The sequence below is a fragment of the Arachis hypogaea genome, chromosome 13 (genome assembly GCF_003086295.3).
Source record: "Arachis hypogaea cultivar Tifrunner chromosome 13, arahy.Tifrunner.gnm2.J5K5, whole genome shotgun sequence".
NCBI lineage: Eukaryota > Viridiplantae > Streptophyta > Magnoliopsida > Fabales > Fabaceae > Arachis > Arachis hypogaea.
Genome location: NC_092048.1, coordinates 17,565,341 through 17,587,561, shown reverse-complemented (window position 1 = coordinate 17,587,561; position 22,221 = coordinate 17,565,341). Strand labels below are relative to the sequence as shown.

Genomic DNA, 22,221 nt, shown 5'->3' with positions numbered 1-22,221 from the left:
GGATCGTGTGGTTCGTCGAGGAGGGGATCTTGTGCGCTCCTCCGAGGACGCCACGATAGGTTCCCCTCTCTGCTCGGCTTCTCGCCCTGCTCCTCCAGGGCCTTGTACTACTTCCATTCAGGCGATCCCCACAGACGGCGCCAATGTTCGGTAGGTCGAGTACCGGACGGTTCGGGTTGGTGTCCTGGTTGAAGCGGGGGGAGATCTCGCCTGGTCGTACGTCACCGGGTTGGGGTAAGCGACGTCCCGAGCACTTCGAATGTGGAAGGGGGTGTCACCTGCAAAGACACTCCGACGCTCAAGTCAGTGAAGTGTGCAGGCGAATGAGGAGAGTGGCATGTGACGTACCTTGAGGGAAGGGTAGGTCCTTCCCCATTTATACCGTGCCAGAGGTGGGCCCTACAAGGACAGGCCCACCTTCTTCGAGACCTCCCTGCACAGCTGTAACGAAGCTATCAGGGACGCGTGTCCGGGTCGGCGAACGGGCGCCTTGCTCCTAACCGTTTGGGTTGGGTGGTGCCCGGGTCGGGCCGACCCACATTTAGTTTGGGTCAGGCCGTAACAGTAACTTTATTTGTTTGGTCACACTTAAATTTTTTTTTATAACATATCAAATCAAATTTTATAATTTATCATATAATAATAAAAAAATACATCTTTACATATATAAAGACAATTATAAAATCTTCATGAAAATATCCGCCTTCTAAATAAGGTTAATATTGATTGTTAAAAACCGGACATGTGAACTAGTTCTCGCAAAACAAGCTAAGCGGTAATGTCATCCTTTTTGTATGCCTAGTTTGTTATTGAAAAATATATTTATTAATGACTTAACTACAATATATTTATTAATGGTTTTTCTTCTTAATATCTTACCCTTTTTTCTCATGACTTTTGTTAAACTTTTTCTCAATGCCTATAGCTTTTTCCTTTATATAAAAAAATCAAATTGTCCTAAGACTTAACTCAAAGATATATATGAAAATACTTATTAAGTCTAAAGAGAAAAACTGGTATTAATTATGAGTTCAATAAAAAAAACGACTCCCATGAATAAAATGGTTTAGTATTTGTTCATATCCTGGGTCGAGTTATTCGACTTGGAATGATTGGCGACAAAGCGACCGACCTCTTCAAATCAGGCTACCCGACCTCTTCCTAAAGAGGTCGGCCAAACCGACAGGAAAGCCCAATAAAAGACCCAAATAGAGGAATACGACCCAAATCCAAAGGCAATCCAAGCCTATAGAGATAAAGATGGTTCCCTTGAAGATAAGCTGACTTCACTCAAAATAAGATAAGATAAGATAAGATAACTAACTTATCTTATCAGAAAGATCAGCCCACACTACTATAAATACACTAGAGCACCCAAATATAACTCATACTCTGATTCTACAATAAACCTGCTTAATACCCGTGCTAACTTAAGCATCGGAGTCTCTTGCAGGTACCCCCCACCCTCCGGTGACCAAGGATCAACAGTGCAGCCAGCCAACAAGTCGGACACAACAGCTCCGGTCGCAACTCACCAGCCGGACACGTCGATACCGACCAGTACAGAAGATCTCATCCGAGATCGACCTCCAGTTTCAGGTAACCCTCGGAACAGTATTTTTGCTCTTTTCTTATTTTTTTTTCTTTTTGTTGATGCTTTTATCTCTTCTTATATTGTTAAGTTACAGCTTTTTTTGAATTAATCATGCAATCATTACATTACAAAAAAACATTGAGTACCGTCGAATTTATAAAAAAATCTGTCAGTAATATATTTATCATCGGAATTATCATTGGAATAAACTTCATTGGTAATTATTTACCAGCAGATTTTTTCGTCCGCCGCTAATTACCGTTGAAAAATTTTCGCTAGTAATTTTTATCGTCAGATTTTTTTTCCGGTAAATTCGATGATAATATATTGTTAATTAATAATTAAATTAATAACTACCGACATATTTAACCGATGGTAAACTTAAATTTTAAATTTTTTAAAAAAATTGTTTAAAAATTAATATATAATTTTAAATATTTAAATTCAATAATTTCTAAACTAATAAATCAGAAAATACAATACTAATTAACTAAAAAAATAATTAACTCATATAATAATAAACTTAGAAAATTAATATCAATAAACAATAAGTCAATTATTAACTCAAAAAATAAATAAGTTCAGATTAACTCAGACAATTAACAATAAGTAATTATTGGTGTAATTTTTAGTCATAGCTATTGAGCTTATTTTAACTTTGTTTTTTATTTTCTGGCCAGATTTTTATTAGAACTTGAATTCTATCAAATCTATACAATCCATTCTCAAGCTTCTCTTGCAGTAAGATTTTTCTTGACTCATGACATTTGACAGTACATACATAAGGCCAAAACTCAAAAAAGACTTCATTATCTAGAGCAAATTTTGACACACTCACAAGATTCTTTGAAATGGTGGGAACATGTAAAAGGTTTTATAATTTAAAGGTATGGTTTGAGATAGATGAATGCATCTTAGATCGTTCAATATTGGCAATACACATACCTTTTTCATTACCTCCATAAACCTGTTTTGTCCCCTCATATTCTGAGCTAGTGATAAAATCCATTTGATCAAAGGTGATATGATGAGTGACTTCTAAATCTGGATACCATCCTAAGTTAGTGGTGCTTGAGCTTGCCAGCATTGCTTGGGGTGAGTTGGAGGTAGAAGTGCTTTCCAAATCAGCAGCATTGCTATGAAACGATACATTTGGTGGAGGAAGATTTAGTGAATGTTGTAAAAGTGAATTTTGGTAGTTTTGATTGAATCTCTTATAGTATTGCCAGCTGTGTGTCCCGATTTGATGCATAGCTGACAATATGTCCTGCCACCTTGATTCTAGTACCCTCACACTATTACCACCTCTCAAATATCTTCCTCTACCTCTTCTTCTTTAGCCTCTGCCATAGTCACGATCAAAGCCTCCATAACTTCTGTTATAGGTTCCATAAGCACCACTGCTAGTGTGTTTCTTTTGCATTACATTAGCTTGTGCCAGAACTAACTCATATCTTTTAAACCTCTCATTTACCTCTTCTTGTGCAAGAAGTTGAGTTTCAAATTCACTTGTGGCCATGTGATCAGATCTTGCATTAATAATTGTAATAAAAGCACTAAATTCTTCATTCAAACATCCTAAAGCATGTTCAAAGTACTCTTCTTTAGATAGAGGGGCTCTAAGTGTAGCTAGAGAATCAATTACTTTATTGATATTCAAGATGTATTCTGAGACCGTGCATCTGTGTTTCTTGATTGCTTTTAATTGTGTTTTTAGATATTTGATTTTTGATTTCAGGTGAGCAACAAAATATTCTTCCAGCGTTTTCCAGATTTCATACGCGTAGGCATACTCAACTACTTTGTTCACAAACTTTTCATCCATTCTTGATAACATTCACGTAATCAGACACTCATCATGTTGCTCCCAATCTTCGAATTCTTGTGACTATTTTTTATTGCTACGATCTTCTTCAGCGCTAAATCTTGATATAATTGAGCTGTCATTGAGATGATTTTGCAAACGACTTGATTTGATGCATGCAAGTGCTTATCTTTTCCAAACTTTGTAATTGTCTTCAATAAGTTTCACTGTTGTAGGAAAATTGGCGATCGCTGTTGCTCTTGAGATCGTTGGAGTTGAGGCTTGCACAGTAGAAGGTGTTGCCATGGATCTGAAGCTCTGATACCATGAAAGATATCAGAAGTTGAGCTTCAAAGAAGGAAAATGACACACAGAAAAGGAGAAAGAGAGAGAGAGAGAGAGAGAGAGAGAGAGAGCGAGAGAGAGAGAGAGAGAGAGAGAGAGGTGATGAATAGCAAGCTAACTGAATTAGTTACAAGATATTGCCTTTTATAAACAAGTAGTTGGTGTGCCAGCTTAGCTTATTCTCTGACTGTCTAACTGCATAATTAACTAATTGTGCAATTTTAACTTCTAATACTATTAAGCTAATACATTATCTATACAGATTGCCTAATAAAGTTTGGGTAGTTTTGAGTTGAATTTTATTGTTTTTTTATTTTTTAATTAATTATTTTAGATATAAAAAAAAAGTTAACCACTTAAAATACAAAATATATATACATATTAAAATACATAATTATTATTTTTTGTGTGTATATATAATATTTTTATATCTAAACATAATAGTTTTTTTTTTTTTTGAGAGAATCAAACGGGTTTAGGCTCATACTTTAATCTATTTTATTATAGGTTAAGTAGTTGATGAATGAAAATACAACGAATCCAACTAAATTGTTTACAATAGAAGAATGTGAAAAGTTTATATATATAAAGTTTTACAACAATGCTAGGAACCAAAATGGTATTAGCCAAAAAAGAGCTAAATACCTTTAGGTGAATTCAAAATCTCTACGAGTTAATATATATGGATGTTTCTTCTGCTACGTATCAGAATGTTTCTTTTTCATACTAAATGGATGTTCTTTTATATATTTTTCGAATTTTTTGTATTACAAATGTAAAAGTCTCGATTTCTTTAAGAATTTCATAATTTTTTTTAAATTTTATAGATATTTAATTATTTTTGCTAAGATATAATTACATATTTCTTTTGTTAAGTATTAGGATGTTTTTTTTTATATTAAATGAATATTTTTTTAATATTTCTATAATTGTTCAAGGACTCCTTTTGACTAAGATCAAGTGTGTAGTTTGCAGTCTCTTCAAGGAACCTCTTTCTATCAGTATAGCAAAACAAGAAATTTGCATGAACACCGGTGTCAGATTCCCATACATTGACATACTCATCATGAGGACCCCCAGTAACCATTTTGTATGGATCCATGTGCAACAGTGTCACTTGCCCACAATGTCCATCCAACTCAGCAACTGGATCTGGTTCCATGCTTCTTGATTTCTCCTAATATCCCAGAGCATTGCTCTGCAGCATCAACGATTCGGTTAGCGCTCATCATCCATATTACCAAATACCAACTAAAGATAACATAATATGTCAGACAGAGTTGAATAACAACTGAAGGAGGAAAATCTTATCACCAAGTTCAAGTTCAACTCCCCGAAATCGCCGCCGTCTTAGGGATCGAGCTCAAGTTCAACTCCAACTGCAACGGCGACTCCGGTAACACATCTGGTTCACGAAAGGGAAGCGGTTCTTGTCGACGATGGCGAATCCAACAAGCCAGATGTCGGTGATAGAAGAGGAGTAGGTTGCGGTGGGGAGGCGGAGAGGGCCTGACGGTGAGAGAGAGGGGTCTGTGTATGTGATTGTTGGAGGTTGGTAGGTTAATGTGAGAGAGAAGAGGAAGATTTTATAGGTTTTAATTAGGTTTACTTAATCAATTTTAAATTTTTTAAATTTTGAATTTAAAAAATTTAAAATTAATTAATTATTAATATAAATTAATATGATTTTGTTTAGTTTTTTGTTAGTAACCTCTTAGTTCCATATACTTTTTTAAAGTTTTAATGTATACAAATTATATTTAATTTATACTATTTAAGTCGATTAATGAGCTTTAATTGAGTTAAATTTAAACTTTATATTAAACTCATTTGCTAATAAGTTAAGTTACGAGCCAAGTTTAAATTTTACATAACTCGATTTAACTTAGTCTATTTTTTTTTTGTCAGTAATTCGGATTAATATCATTAATGGAGATGCCAACAAAAAAAATTGAAGTTAACATATTAATATGTGTATGAATGTCACATTATGTGTTGTCAACATTTTAAACATAAATAAAATATATTGAAATGCTAAAAAATTTTATGATATAGAATTTAAAATTTAAAAATTAACTGATGTTAGATAAAAAAAAATTACTTTCTTTTTTTGTTACTAAAAAATTATCTTCTTAATTGACCTTGCTAAAAAGCTAAATATATGTGAAAATTTTGAATTTTTTTTGTCGTAAGAAAAATTTTGATCTTCGATTGTTGGTTTGTAAGTCGTTCATTTTTTTGTTGGTAGGGATGGTAAATAAGTTATTCTGTCCCGCTCAGTCAAAAGCCCACTATTTGGTGGGCTGACCCGTCCTACCCCATCTAGTGAGGTGGTTTTGAATTCCTCTCTTATCCTGTCTAATGGCGGGTTGGCGGATTAAACTTGCAAATTTTTTTTAATTAATTTTTTATTTTTTTATTAATAAATTATTAAATATTAAACAATATTTCACAACCATTTAAATAAATTTATAATTTCTAAAGATAAAAAATTATACTTTCTAAATTCATAAATATTGAAATCTTTATAATTCTAAATATGTAATAAACATAATCATTAACCAAATTTTTGAAACAAAATAATAAAATCAACATTATAAAAAATAAAACAAATATTGTCCAAAACATATAATTAAACATCTTCAAGTCTCTAATCAATCAAACATAAAACATAATTTAAATTATAACTTAGAACATCTTCAATTATCATCTTCAATTAAAAAAAAAAAAAAACCCACCGAAAAAACCCGTCCCATCTTACTGAAATCCGCAGATTAGGTAGTACAAGTTAGACGAACTTTTTAATTATTGCAGTTTTAAATTTTTATTCTGACCAATCTTTTTTAATGAGTTATGTGAATCAGTTCAACGAATTTTGCCTCGTTTATCACCCTTATTTACTCGACCTTTGGGAGTTTTGATCTATATAAAAAAATGGGGTTGAAAACTTTGTAAATAAAAATTATACTTAGGCTAAGGCCCCTTTGTTTTTTTGGGTGAAATATAATTTGTTTTTGTAAAAAGTCAAAGCACATGAGTACATGCCGGAGCTTCGAACTGTGCAAGAAAAATCACTCATATCAGGAGAGATGTGCTACAATCTGCTTCTTCAAGATATTCGAAGAATTAAAAACAGACCTTGAAAACTTCAGTTCAGACATACTCACAAAGAGACAAATAGAGCGGCTGATGCACTTGCAAAATTAGCTTTAAGCAAAACTAAAGAGTTTCAGTTTTTTTATAATCCTCTTGAAAATTTAGAACAAATTCTCGATGATGATGTAAAAGGGATGTATACATCCTGAATTCCACTAGGGAGTCAATGAAGTATTTGTACAATGTGTACAATAAGTTATTTATTTGGTCTAATATGAGTTAAAAAATAAACATCCAGGATAAAATATTACTAATTTCTCAAACACAATACATCCATACTATCCAGAATAACCATCCGAATACCAGAAATAATAAACATCTGATATCCTACTAAATCGAACATCCGTATACCGTATTATACACATTGTATAAATACTTCATTGGCTCCCTATACTTCCTCATACATCCCATATAGCACCTTGTGGATAGTTTTTCCTTTTTTGGGCTTCGGCCCTATTACCAAAAAAAAAATCACTAATATCAGCGAGGCGTTACTCCTTAGCCGGTTGGGTATTGGGATAGTGTGAAAAAAACAAAAAAAAGAAACGGTGTCGTTAAGCAAAGGTTTTCTATTTTGTGGCCATGTGAGAAGAGCTGACAGAGGTTTTCAAAACCTAATGAGTAATGAACAAATAAAACACCACGGAATTAGAATAACAAGCTTTCGTTTGCTTACAGCTAAGTTCGGTTTCTTCTCTCTCTCTTTCCTCTCCCATTGGTAAGCGATTAATTACTCCCTTTTAATATCCCTAACATAACCAATTTCATTCCTCTTTTCTGTTAAATTATTTTTTGTTTTTCCTCGATCGATCGTTGCTATCCTTTCAAACCCTAATTTCTGATTGAATTTCTCCGCGCGTATTCTGCTGCAGAATTATTTGCCATGGCTAAGAGCTCGTTCAAGATGGAACACCCACTTGGTTCGATTCTCTCTGTTCTCCTTTTGTTTTCTTCAATTTTCCTTGTATGGGTTGTAATACGTTGCATGCTTTATCTCTTTTGTGAATTGCAATTTGCGTTTCGATTTTTATTAGGGTTTCAAATTTGTGTAATTTTGAGCTCCATTATGTGCCCTCCGATGAGAAATAAGCTCTTTTTGTGTTTTTATTATAGAAACTTTTACTAAACTCAGCAAAGTCCTTGTGCTTGTGCTAGCTTTCTTATTTTTCTCTCTTTGATTAATGCATAAGTATAAACAATGTTGAAGAACGTAATTATACTTTCTTTACGGCTAATCTGCTCTATTAGCTATTAGGTCATGTGATGGGTTAATTGTTGTTTCCCCCGGTGGATATTATTTATTTATTTATTTATTCAAAACAGAAATCATACCCTTTTTATTTATTCTTTTATTGCTGCTCAGAATTTTTCTTTTCATCATATGGTAAAATAACTCTTGGTATGTGCTTGTATTTTTATTATTAGGGTTTAGCTATGGACACATGTTAAGTTTACAAATTAAGAAAGTTTTCATTGAAATTATTAAAAATTTAAGTTTTCAATGCATTTGTTTTGTATTTATTAAATGAAACATCTAAAGTTTTCTACTAATACTAAGTTTATTATATGCTCTTCGGCACATGTTAGCTAAACCTTTATTGTTATTGTTATTGTTATTGTTATTGTTATTGTTATTATTAACGATGTTCTGTAACTTGTGCAAACATTTATATTGCAGAAAGGAGGCAGGCTGAGGCAGCTCGCATAAGAGAGAAGTATCCTGATAGAATTCCAGTAATGACCTCTCTACTGTGTGCATCAATCATTGTAATCTCATTTCTTGATTATTAATTTGGCTTACTGTTTTGGTGTAGGTAATTGTTGAAAGGGCAGAGAAGAGTGATGTTCCTGAAATTGATAAGAAAAAGTTAGTTTTTTTATTACCTTTGATTATAAGTGCAATTGTAATTTCTTTACAGTTTATTAAACTCAATTACTTTGAATGTCAAACAGCTTCTACGTCAAAATTTGAAAAATATATGCACTTTTGGAAACTAGCTTTTTATTTGTGTTTCTTTGGGGTTTGGCTGGAACCTGTATAAGTTGCCGGTTTCACGGTTTCTTCCCCTTGTGGCCTTAAACTAAAATTTTCTTGAAGTAGCACACCTTTTGACTCATTTTTTAACATGGTATAATGTACTGTATGATAAGATAGCACGCTGATTGGAACATTGGTCTGAATATTTGATTATGTTCTGTGGATTCTGTTTCTGATTTCTTTCATTGCCTTTTTTCCTCATTCTTCATGGTAAATATTAATTCCTCTTGGATGACTGTAGGTATCTGGTTCCTGCTGATCTGACTGTCGGACAGTTTGTTTATGTGGTGCGGAAGAGAATCAAGCTGAGTCCAGAAAAGGCCATCTTCATTTTTGTGAAGAACATTTTGCCACCAACTGGTAATATATATTGCTTTTTGGGTGTATGTGATAGTATATGTAGACTTGTTATTGACTTATTTCCAAGGGGTAAACCATATTTATTTTGTTCAATTAAGATTTTTAATAACAAATAGTTGTGTACATAACACATACTTTGCAATGATACAAAAGGAAGTCCCGTGCACAAGCAGTATGTGGTAACACAGGATTTGGGATAGGGCCACATCCAAAGAGTATAATGTAGGTAATTTAACTTGATAATTACATCTGTGGTTGATTCCACATCTTAAACCCGTAACTTTGAGATCACACAGAGAAAACTCCATTGTTCTAAGACTCCCCAGTCACATACATTGTAATGATATCTTTTGTAATTCCAAAACGCTATTGAACAACTTAAATAACTGAAAATAAGCTTATATCATGTTAGTAATAAACTATAAATGAGGCCAGTGTAAGTTGGTCAATTAAAAGGGGAGATGAGAGTAGTTTACCCCATTTTCAATGGTTATTCTTATTGGTTTTATCATCTTAGCCGTGATTTTCTGTTTGTGTAGCGGCTATTATGTCTGCGATTTATGAGGAAAATAAGGATGAAGATGGATTCTTGTACATGACTTACAGTGGGGAAAATACATTTGGTGTGATAATCTGAAATCAACTAATGGAGAGAGGCAAACCATGTGAATAGAACTTCCTAAAAAGTCGCCCAATGTGAAGGAGGTGGCATAATTGTAAATTCTCTGGGTTGAATCGTTTCATGTAAAGTTTTATTAAACTTAATTTGGTGATAATGGTATGTGTACTCCAGCTTATTTGAAAAATTGCCTTATGATTATGCCTTTCTCTTGGAATAGTTGAAGGTTTCATTTGGAGAAAAGAATGAAATTTCATAGCGTAGAAGTAAAAAAAACATGAAAAGCAATTTCTTTGTTTAGAATTAACACCCGATCTTTGTTTTTTATTTATTTAATTTGAATGTGTTGATAGTATAAAAAAAAAAAAAGTTTACACTATTTGATATAATGATAGGATTATGAAAATGGATTCTCTTAAATATTTTTAATTGATGTGGTTGTAAAGAGTGATTTTTTATTATACATTTTAAAGTGAGATTAAAATAAAACATGTAAAAAGACATTAAATGATAAAATATTATATTTAATATTAAAAAATTTAGAGGATTTATTTCAAGGGAATTAAAATAAGGGAATTTTTGGGTGAAGAGTAAAGCCGAATGAAAAGTGAAAATTGGAAATAAATTTGAAAAAAGAAAGTTTTTATTTTTATTTTTTTTATTTTAAAACAAATCATTTTAATTCTAAACTCAATTTCTCTTTCTCACCACATAAACTTCTGGTTTGGATACGTTTTAGCTGAAACATTTAACCCACCTAAATTATATATGTTTTGATTAATAGATCAAATCAGTTTAGATAAGTCTAAAAATGAATTAAATGGATTAAGTCAATTAATATATGAGAGATAACTTTTATCAATTATCATACACACATTCATGCATAGTAATATATATACACACACTAAAAATGAAAGAAAGAAAAAAAAAACAAAAGAAAAAGGTAAATTAATTGACTGGATTTATATCTAAGCTAATAAGATGATGAAGTTCATTCCAAGGCTAAAATCATTCTTTATATTGTACTACTTTCGAGGTAGTTTTTCTGGTTATACCATCATCAACACAATTGGCAGTTATCTAAATCAAACTAATGTTGCTTTTCAATTCTAACTTATAGTCTCTTAAATCGACGCACTAAGTCCCTTTTTATAATGATAATGGTATTAGTATTCTGTCTTGTGTGCATTATTAAAAATGCTTCTAAATAATCTGTTTCACATGGTATCTCACAAGAACTCCAATTTCAAACAAGAATCAAACCCCTCCAAATAACATGGAACTCCGCATGCAGAACACTAACTTCTGTTTAACTTTCTACGTGCAACCTTTCAATCAATTTCCATTCTGAGTTGTGAATAACATAACCAAAAATAATCATCAACAATTCAACATAATTTTCATCTATGAAAAGACAGCAATCATAGTTCTGTGGGAAATTTGTACATTATCAAATGTGTGAGTAAATGATCCAATCGTAGCACGAATCCTTTGTTAGAAGATTTAAGTTTCATAGAGTTCTGTTAGCAATTGAAGATTTGAATGTGCTACACCAACAACTGCTTGTAACAACTACATGTCTACATCAATATTGGACACCTATGAAGCAGTGATATCGAATCATGGCGACACATTAGTTTTAATTTTTTATGAAATGCAGGAGATGGTATAATATAAAGTATTGGTGAAATTCTCCGGAGACAGAAACGATTGTGAATTATAAGAGGCTGTTGAGGTGCTTTAAGCTGATGTCTGATTTGAGTATCAACTTTGATAAGTCGAATCTGATCTCGATAAACTGCGAGCAAGGATGGGTTGATCAGGCATGTGGTATACTGGGGTGCAAGCAAGCTATCTTACCTGTTAGATATCTTGGGATTTCTTTAGGAGCCAACCCGCGCCTGGTGAAGACTTGGAAACCGATCATAGATAAGGTGGAAGAGAAGCTTAGTTTATGGAAAGCGAAGGTTCTCAACAAGGCAGGTAAGCTTGTCCTAATTAAATCAGTGCTGAATAGCCTACCTTAGTCTGTACAAGATGCCGAAGGCAGTCGCTGATAAACTGATTGCATTACAGAGGCGTTTTTTGAGGTGTAAGGAGGATGGAAATTATGATATACCCCTAGTTAAGTGGGAGCTGGTTCAGGCACCAAAAAAGGTTTGGGGGTTTGGGAGTTGGGGATGCAGTGCTTAGAAACACAGCGCTCCTGTTTAAATGGTGGTGGCGATTTTCAAAAGAGGATTATCCGTTGTGGAAGAAAATTGTTTGTTCATGTTATAATTTGAACCCGAATGCGATGCTAGCATACCAGCCCCTACCGGTAAATGGAGGGCCCTGGAAAGACATATACCAATTGAATATGAAAGAACATTGGGTACAACAAAAAATGGTTAGTGGCCTGGCAATGGAGGCAGGGAATGGAAGCAGTACCCTGTTTTGGGAAGATAACTGGGTTCAAGGCGGTCCTCTGAAAACGAACTTTCCAAAACTCTTCTCCATTTCAAACCAACAAGGTGATGTGATACGGGATTGTGGGTTTTGGGATGGGTTAGAGTGGATTTAGAACTTTCAATGGAGGAGGGAGTTGTTCCAATGGGAGTTGGAACTAGTCCATCAACTTCATGAGAGGTTAAGGCCAATTAAGCTATCAACGGATCGGGAGGATAATGTTGTGTGGAAGTTTGATAAGAAGGGTGTCTTTTCTACTAGTTCCTTTTTGCAGGTCATTCAATCGGAAACTCTGACGGATGAGATCACAAGCTATAGTTTCACCAGTGTAATTTGGAGAAGCGTGGTACCTCCGAGAGTGGAGCTATTTGGATGGTTTGTGCTAGTTGGTAGAGTTAACACCAAGGAGCGGTTGAGCAGATTGGGTGTTATTCCTAATAGTGATAATGTTTGTGTTCTGTGTAAAAAAGAGATAGAATCTATGCAGCATTTATTTCTTCTATGTAAGGTTACATGGCAGGTGTGGTGCACTTGGTTGAGGTATTTTCGTACAGCTTGGACTGTTCCTGGTACCATGAAAGGGCTATTTGAAAGTTGGACTGGAATGTACAGTAAAAAACAAGAGCAGAGGAAATGGCTAACTGAGTTTTTTCCAGTGATCTAGAACATCTGGTGGGAACGGAACGATAGAATTTTCAAGAATAAAGAAGCAGGTGTTGAGAAAAAACAACACAAGACGGTTTTGAGATACCAAGAATGGACGTCCAGTGATCCATGTGGGTGTTGATGGCATTAGTGGGGATGCCAAGGGAATTGATAACTCTTGTGTAGATAGACTTCTTTTATTTTCTGGTTTTGTATGATCCACTTTATTGTGTTGAGTTTCCTTTGTTTAAAAAAAAAATATTGGTGAAATTAAGCATTATTTTGATAAATTATAATATATTGATATTTTATTGATATTAAGGTATAAATTATTTTTTTAAATGCTTTTAATGTTTTTAAATTATATAAATTATTCAAGGTAATTTTGTTTTAATAAATAATAATATATATTATTTCTAAACTTATCTCAAGAATATAAAAAAAATTAAAATTGGACACGTTATTATTTCTGATAGTATTTAAGTGTATCTAAACTTATGAAGTACGAACACATTTTTAAAATGAGTTTAAAAATAATATATATTATTATTTATTAAAATAAAAATTTTAAATATTTTATATAATTAAAAAACATTAAAAACAGTTAAAAAAATTATTTTATAATTATCTCTATATGACATTATAACTCAACGAAATGTCATTGTTTCACAGTTACACATATTTCTGTTTTTATAATTATCTATATATGACATGAGAATTGGGTTGTATTTCACATAGATCACTACATATCAACTCCTATAAATCATTAACCAAATTATTAATATATCTTTATTTTTCTTAATTTTAATTTTGTAGCATTGTTGGAGGGTATAATCCACTAGTCAAGAAGAAAGCCACACCAAACGGTATTAATCCTATAAAAATTCGTTTACTAAGCATTCCAACATAACATAGAGTCATAGAGTGAAACTCGTCAACACCCTACATTTATAAACAAATATACCCGGATTGTTCTAAAATTACAGCCACACCATATAATCAATATTGAATAAAAATTCAGTATAGTTTATGAAAGAACAATGACATTTAAAAAGAAAAAACTATCCAAGATATATAATGTTCAATAATAAAGCATGAGTTTGAGACCACACTTTGAGCGCTTTTTTTTGTGAACAGAATGAGTCATCATGATTTCACTTGGAAGTCCTCTTCTGGTACTGGTTCTTGACCCACTTGAGGCCAGCAGAGGTGCCACTCTTCACCTTCATGGCACTCACCACGGCAGCCGCCTTGGCCTTGTCAGCTCCGACCAACGCGGCTGCCTTGGCCTTGTCCATCCCGGCCGATGCTACCGCCTTCGCATCCGCCATCTTCTTGCTGCTCCCACTCTTGTCCATCTTCTCATTATGGTGATCATCACCATAGTCATCACTCCCAAATCCACCACTTCCCCATTGGTCAGACCAACTTGGTGCCTTGTTGCTCCCCATAATCAATTCCAAGTTCTGTAATTTTGATTTGATTCCAAACATTAACCCTAGTTAAGAGCCACTCCAATAACATAATATACAACAATAAATAATCAACAATAATATAACATGAAATTCTACGGTCAGCGCCCAATTATGCAACAATAAGTAACCAATCAAATATAATATATGATTATGACTAATTGAAAAAGAGATTAGTTAAATGAAGATACAGAAGACAAGAGGGGACAAAAAGAAAATTACAATCAAATCAAATCAAATCCAGTCCAATCAACCAACGATGAAGTCAGAGATATACCTAATAGTGTGGACTGTGACAGCTTACCAATAAAAAATTTCAACGCCAAAAAAAAGCGAGGACGAGTGAAAGAATCCGAGTAACGAATCTCAAATCTGAATCTGTGAGGTGGATTTCATATAATCACGAGCTCTGTTAATGATCAATTCAAAGAGTTTTGTTTGGAGGAAAATTCAATAGAGATCGAGAGAAGAAGAATTTGATAGAGAAAGGGAACGAAGCTTGTTAATGGAAGAGAATAGTTATTGAGGAAGCAAGGATAAACCAGAGAAGCAACGTATCACTCAAGAACAGAGAGAGATCCAGAGAGAGAGAGAGAGAGAGTACCTTTGGAGAGAGAAGAGAAGAACGTTAGCGTGGTGGGGTCGAAGCCTTTTCAAGAAATAGTTGGGGGTGATGATGGAAGCGAATGGGAAAATTGGAATGAATACGGAATTAGAATGAATCACAAGCAAACCAAAAAGCAAACCACTTTTCTTTCTTTTTATTTTGATTCGGAGATGCTCCACCCACGTCCGTCTTTTACGTAATTAATATAGTAGATAATTATCTTTATTGATATAATAATATATAATTAAATATATATAAAGTTATTTTATAATAATAATATATTTTTTATTATTAAAATTTTAAAAGTATTTTCAAATTTTATTTTGTATTAATTTGTTTTTAAAATTTTTTAATTTGTATCAAATTTACTATAACGACTAATTTTTTTAAAAAATTTATGACCAAATCAAGAATAATTTCACAAAAATAATTTTTAACACAAACAAATTAAATATATTTTATCATGCGTTATTGTTAGGGGTGGCAATATGTACCCTACCCGCGGGTATCCAACCCGACCCCATCCGATCGGGTAGGGTTGTCAACCCGATCCGCAACGGGTAGGGTAGGGTGCGGGTAGGGTTTTCGTGCGGGTCGGGTAGGGTGCGGGTTGAGCCTCAACCCTACCCGACCAACCCGCACTCTATATATGTATATGTTATATACTTATAAAAAAATATATTTTAAGTGGATGTTGAACTAAAGACTTCTCACTAAATACAAAAGATCTTTAGTCATTAAAAGAAGATCATTAATTAATAATTTAATAAACTTTTTTTTACATAAAAGTCAGTTCTATTTTAAATTATCATCAAGTTATATAATAACGTTGCTTTTTTTTTGTAACCCGCGGGTAGGGTCGGGTACCCGCGGGTTAAGAGCGGGTAGGGTTAGGGTTGAGATATTCTCAACCCGCGGGTAGGTAGGGTTGGGTTTATATAAAAATCTCAACCCGCGGGTAGGGTTAGGGTTGACTCCAAACCCTACCCTACCCATTGCCACCCCTAGTTATTGTTGGATTAGTTTTAAATTTTTTAAAATTTAATTGTTAGAAATATATTTAATTTAAAGCGAAAATTTTTGAGACAAAATTAAAATAAAATAAAATTTAAAATATTTTTAAAATTTTTGACAAATTTTAATAATAACAAATATACTTTATTCTATATTAAAATTAAATTTTTTATTTTTTTTAGCTAAGTGACAGCGAGTTAGTGACCACCTTCAGATCAGCCACCCCATCTATACCACTTATCCTTCTTTTTTATTTTTAAATAATTATTTAAATTAGTTCTTAAAATTTTTAATATTAGATATTTTAATTCTTAAAATTTTAAAAAACATAAAATAATTTTAAATGTTTATCTTCAATTCTTCATTAAATAATAGGGTCTCTTTTAATTTAGTCTATTTAATCAAAATAACTGTTTTAAAATTTTTTAATTTTTCAAAAATTATTTTATATTTCACTTTTCGAATCAAATTGAAAAAAGTTTTATTATCTAAAAAAAATAAATATAAAAAATTATTTTATATATTTTAAAATTTAAATAACTAATATATTGATTTTAAAAAATATCAAAAAATAATTTGAATAATTATTTTTTATTATGTATATTTTAATTCTGGCTCTTAACTATTAAATCTATCAACTATTCTAGCTGTTTTCTTCAAAGAAAAAAAAAAGAAATTATTTATTTTATTTATTTTTGAATTTAATATTTTTACTATCTATCTGACTCAAAATCATTTATATACTTCCATTTTCTGGTTAACTTTTAAAAACTTAAATATGTTTCCGTATTTGGAAATATTACCCTTTTATTTTTACTTTCTTCTACGTCTAAATATTTTTTAAAATATTTCGTTTGGATTGCTACTTTGCTAGCAACTATCATTGTTTGATTTGGATTTATGACAAATTATCATATTTTCAAGGATTAAAACCTAACACTTTAAAAAATGGATCCATTACAAAATAGAAGATAATTATTTTTAATTACTTAATATTAAACTACTCTTCTACTTTAATCTATGACAATAACTAAAGATAAGATAAAGAAAAAATAAGATAAGATAATAAATACTAAAATTGTAATTAAATTTATATATTCTGTTATACTGAATTTATGAGACACGAAACTTTTTTATTGTTGTTATGGATTAAAGTGGAAGAGTAGTTTAATACTTAGAATAACAATTTTTTTAAGAAACTAAAACAAAAAATTATATTCCCTCACTTTTAAAATAAGTATCGCTTTTACTTTTTATGTTCATTGAAAAATTACGCATCTAAATAAATTCTTTATCTAAATGCATTAATTTTTTTAAGTAAAACGATATTTATTTTAAAACGGAGTAATATTTATTAATTTCATTCCTATTGGGGAATCGTGTAGCAACTAGCAAATAATATTAAGCTCCTTATAAAATAAGAATTAATGCATTTCCACGTGTTTCGTTAGTTTTTAATATTTAGAATTTATTAAATATTGACAGATTTAATTCAAGCGGACTTGGTCTATAATGGAATAAAATCCTCTTTATTTGTAACTTCTGTTAAAATCGAAAATCTTGTTTTAAAGAGATATCATCGAAAAATCTTATATTAATTAAGTAGCAATAAATATAAAACTTTTCAAAAATATTAAGCCATTAATTTTTTTTTTAACCAAGTTATTATAACATTATATGTATGCAAGGTAGTAAATTCATAGTTTTTATCTCGACTCGTTAACCTAATTCAAAATCGTAATTCGTTGAATTGTAAAATGGAACGTAAACGTAACTTGTAAAATATAAAAATTATGAAAAATTTAATAACAAAAATTTATTTCACAAATAATAAAATAAATCTCAAATAAACCAAATTACCTAAAAGACTATAACTAATATTATTACTATAACAAGTTAAAAGTCACAACTCATAAGTCATAACACAAATTTATAGCTCAATTCACGAACCAAAATACAAATTCACAACTCACGAATTTATACCATACCAAAATAACTTTAAATATCAAATATTCAAATAAACTAATCAAACTAGTAACAATGAAGAACTAATTAACTAAAGTCTAAATAAATCATTTAATAATTTTTCTATTCTTAATTAATCATAAAATCTTTCGCATTATCATCTTCATTTTTAGGAGTAGGAGGAAGAGGTCATTGAAGAAGTTCTTAAGGAGCATTCTTAACAACTTTTCTTTTAATAGCAATTCTAGTTGTACTTCCTAATTGAGAAGTTAGATAGATTTTCACTTGTATTAGCTTAATTTGCCTCAATTTCTATTAAAAAAAATTAAACAACAAATATTTAACAAGTCAATTCAATATCACATAAAAAATTTAACAATTTAACAAAAATTACAAAATTATGTTTAATTCCAATTACAACTATTCAAGTTCAACAACAAAGTTTAACAATTCAATGTGAACAAAAAATATTAACATAACAAAAATTCAAGAATTGTCTTCAATACCACAAAAATAATTCAACCATTCAGTTAAAAGAAATTCAACAAAAAAATTCAATAAAAGCATTTTAAGTAATTCAGAATAAAATAGAGCAAAGCAAAATTTTTTTTAAAGTTCAACAACAAAGTTTAACAATTCAATTTGAACAAAAAATATTATTAGCATAACAAAATTTCAAAAATTGTCTTCAATGGCACAACAACAATTCAATCATTCAGTTAAAAGAAATTCAACAAAAAAAAAATTCAATAAAGCATTTTAAGTAAATCAACAAAATAGAGTAAAACAAAATATAACAATATCTTATCACCACTCACTTTTTATCTGTTGGTGCAAGTGTGCAATCGAAGGTTTCAGATTATTTTTAAAATTTTCTATGGAGCACTTTTCTTATTTGTTCTTATTCTCGTTGTTTCTTATTTTTCTTTCAATAAAACACAATCAATCTGAATTCTGAACTTTTATCTGGACAGAGTTGCTTATCTTTTAGTTTACAGGTTTTACTATTTCTTTTTAATTCACATAGTGTCCTTTAAATTTGACACCTCATGTCTTTTATGTGTTAATACTTGATAAAAAATTCTATCCTAACAGCAGAATTTCTCTTAATGGAATTGCACCTTTAGCAAAAAATACTAAATTGGACTTTATTTTTTAATGCAAAATAAAGATGATTGAGCTATACTTAACTAAAAAGTAACCGAGACATATCAAAGACAAATGAGCCTTGACTTTTACAATAGGAGTTTCATGTTCCATATCTAAAATAAACCAACTAAACAAAAAGGAATTCAAAGATTATTTAATAGATAAAGCAAAAACATCATACAATAATATATTACAAGAAAAATACATATTCAGCCACACTTTTTTTAGGCTACATTTGAAAAGCGTAGCCTATTCTAGGAATAGGTTACGCTTTTCTCCATGTTTCTTTTTTGTAGGAGAATAGGAAACACATTTGTGACATCACTTGAAAAGTGTCTCCTTAGAAATTATAAATATCACTTATAAAGCGTAGCCTTATCTTAAGAGCTATGGGTTCACTTTTTATACCAAGGAGTGCGCTTTTGAAGGTAACCTATTTGTCAGGTTTCAGGTGCGCTTTAAAAGTGTTGCCTAATGTATCTCAGGTCAAATGTCCAATACTTAGTACATTTTTTTTCACTTTATAGCAAATAATATACAAATTAAACACTTAGCCAAATCAAATGAAACGAATGTGTACGTAACCCTCACCCTTGTTAGCTTTTCCCTTCTTCTTCGCGCCACTCATCACCCCAAATCAGAGAAGACTCACCACTCACCACTCACGGCGTCACCACTCACCACTCCAGGAAGACTCTGCACTCACTCATCTTCACTACTCACCACGCCGTCACTCGTCTTCACCGTATTGTCGCTTTTCTTCGCTGTGCGCTCACATCAGGAAGACGCTATGCTCAACTGAAAGCCTCTCTTCATTCGCTCACCATCGTCGAGAAGGTATGCACCCACTTTTATTTGGTTTCTGAAATTTGAGAGTGTAGGGTTCCGATTTAGGGTTTTAATTTGGGGGTTTGGTACAATAATCTGTGAACTCATGAATTGATGATTATAAATCAAATTTAGAATATGATAACTAATTCCATTTTAAATCTTTCTTCTAATTCGGAAGACTTCCAAAACCGGCAAGCTACTGGTGAAACAGATGAGGAAGCTTTTGAGTCTTTATTTGGAAAAGAACAACCAGGTCGGGTTAGGTGCTATGAAAGATCTGTTACACGAAGTGACTTAAAAAAGCATGCAGAAATTTCTGAACTCAAGCAATAACACCAAGAGGAAGTCACATCTTTGAAGGCTGAACTTGGAGATATGAAGGCCAAATAGCAGCACCAAGAGGCTGAGCTTCATGGATTGCGAAACATGATTAAGTTACTAGTTCAGCGATCTGAACCTGGAATGAGGTCGGAAGAAATTGAAGCTTTGTTATAAAATGCCCAACACTCTCCAATTGATGCAAATAGCACTCATGGATCAATACATATTTCAAACATAAATATAGTATGACCAGTTTTTTCTTATTCCATAATATTTGTTTATATATTGTTAATTGTTAATAAGGATTCTGAATATCTTCTGTTGAGTTTAAAATTTTTATTTGTTAGAACTTACGAGGATGCCAAATCTTTTTAATTTGAACTGAAATTGAAGGAGATCATGGAAGCTGTGATTTGATTTTTTCGGTTTTGTTTTTTCATTATGTAATTTTATTATTATTGTTATCAGGGTGGACCAATATATGTGGCTTCTTTTGTGCCTTTGTGTTGCTCCAAGGCCGTTGTTGTGTTATTGAATATACTATTAGATACTCTGTTTTAGTGCCTCCTTATCTATACTGGGCAAAGTTTGAGCTTCTTATAATGTTAAAATAAAAAAGGAAGAAAAATATTATTGTTGCTTGTCACTTGCACAATGCACTTGAGTTTCTGATTTTAGTTCCCATTTAGTATGAAGTTGTGTTAGTTGGTTTTTTAATTATGTCCTTTATGGTGACTTATAGTATCCCCTTGAATGTGATTGTTGTTTTAAAGCAAAAGGGTATACAGTACTTTGGTTTATTTAAATTTTAATTCAAGCATAATATTGTTTTGTTTCTTATTTTATGTTTTTGGTGATATGAAAAGAAGATTAGTTTGAATTATCCTATATTGCTCTAATATTGTATGTGTTATTAATATGTTAATTACTTTTTTTGTGTTACCTTTTCAAATTATAATTATTTTTCTATATAATTATGCAGGATAATTTTAAAGATGTAAATGAAGATTGAGAGGTTTATCATGATGGTTTATTGACAAAGATGGAAATTAAAAGATGTATGGTTGATCATGATGTCTTTTATTAGAAGATACATTTATATGATATAATATTTTGATTTTTTCTAATTTATTAGTAGTAAACTCTAAGTGCATTATATGAGAATCAGAGTATGCTTATTCTAGTTTGAGATGTATGAATACTTAAAATTATGATCATCTCAATATTTTTGGTTCATTAAAATTGCGGATCTCAAAGAAGAAAAATCAATAAACAATGCAAAAGCTATATAATATACATATTGATATGAAATACATACTTGCAATAAACATGAACAGATAAGTTAACCTCAATTTGAAAACCTATTATAATTCGCATAAAACCATATTCTAAATTGAACAATATAATCAATTTGCAATATAATCGATAAGCCAACAAAGATAGGTAATATCAATTCAACCTGCAACATAATCAATACTAAACAAGCACAACAACATATTGAACATTGAAGAGGATAAAAATTAAAAAAGAGCTTTTAACTTACCTGAACTACCAGTGAAGGACAGGAGAAGAGCAGCAACAATCCAGATTCCAGAACTAGAGAGGTAGAGTCAGAGAACCAGAGACAAAGAGGCAGAGCCAGAGAATCTTGTAAATCACAACCGCAAAGTGACACCCACACAATCCAGCCACCACCAGTTTGATTTGACAACAATGGTAGCAAACCTTACGGCGAGTCGGTGACACTCCAAATTGGGAATTTTGGTTGTGCAAAATTGAAACTTCAGAGGGATAGAGAGATAGATTCAGAGAGAGTCAGAGATTGAGAGACTTGAGAAAGGTGAAATTTTGAA

At 31.6% G+C, this 22,221-nt stretch overlaps 1 protein-coding gene and 1 long non-coding RNA gene across 2 annotated transcripts; one reads left to right on the top strand and one right to left on the bottom strand.

The window, feature by feature from the left end:
• Positions 1 to 7,348: 7,348 nt before the first annotated feature.
• LOC112737523 (autophagy-related protein 8C-like) lies at positions 7,349 to 10,117 on the top strand. The gene is made up of 6 exons (XM_025787461.3): positions 7,349 to 7,617; positions 7,772 to 7,819; positions 8,578 to 8,633; positions 8,714 to 8,766; positions 9,179 to 9,297; positions 9,837 to 10,117. Exons 2-6 carry the CDS (start codon positions 7,783 to 7,785, stop codon positions 9,932 to 9,934), a joined length of 363 nt encoding a protein of 120 aa, XP_025643246.1. The 5' UTR covers positions 7,349 to 7,617; positions 7,772 to 7,782; the 3' UTR covers positions 9,935 to 10,117.
• A 3,761-nt stretch (positions 10,118 to 13,878) lies between these two features.
• LOC112737522 (uncharacterized) lies at positions 13,879 to 15,286 on the bottom strand. Its single transcript, XR_003168991.3, has 3 exons — positions 15,086 to 15,286; positions 14,759 to 14,859; positions 13,879 to 14,475 (listed from the first exon to the last, which is right to left on the bottom strand). It is a non-coding gene; the product is annotated as an uncharacterized lncRNA (long non-coding RNA).
• Positions 15,287 to 22,221: the final 6,935 nt, after the last annotated feature.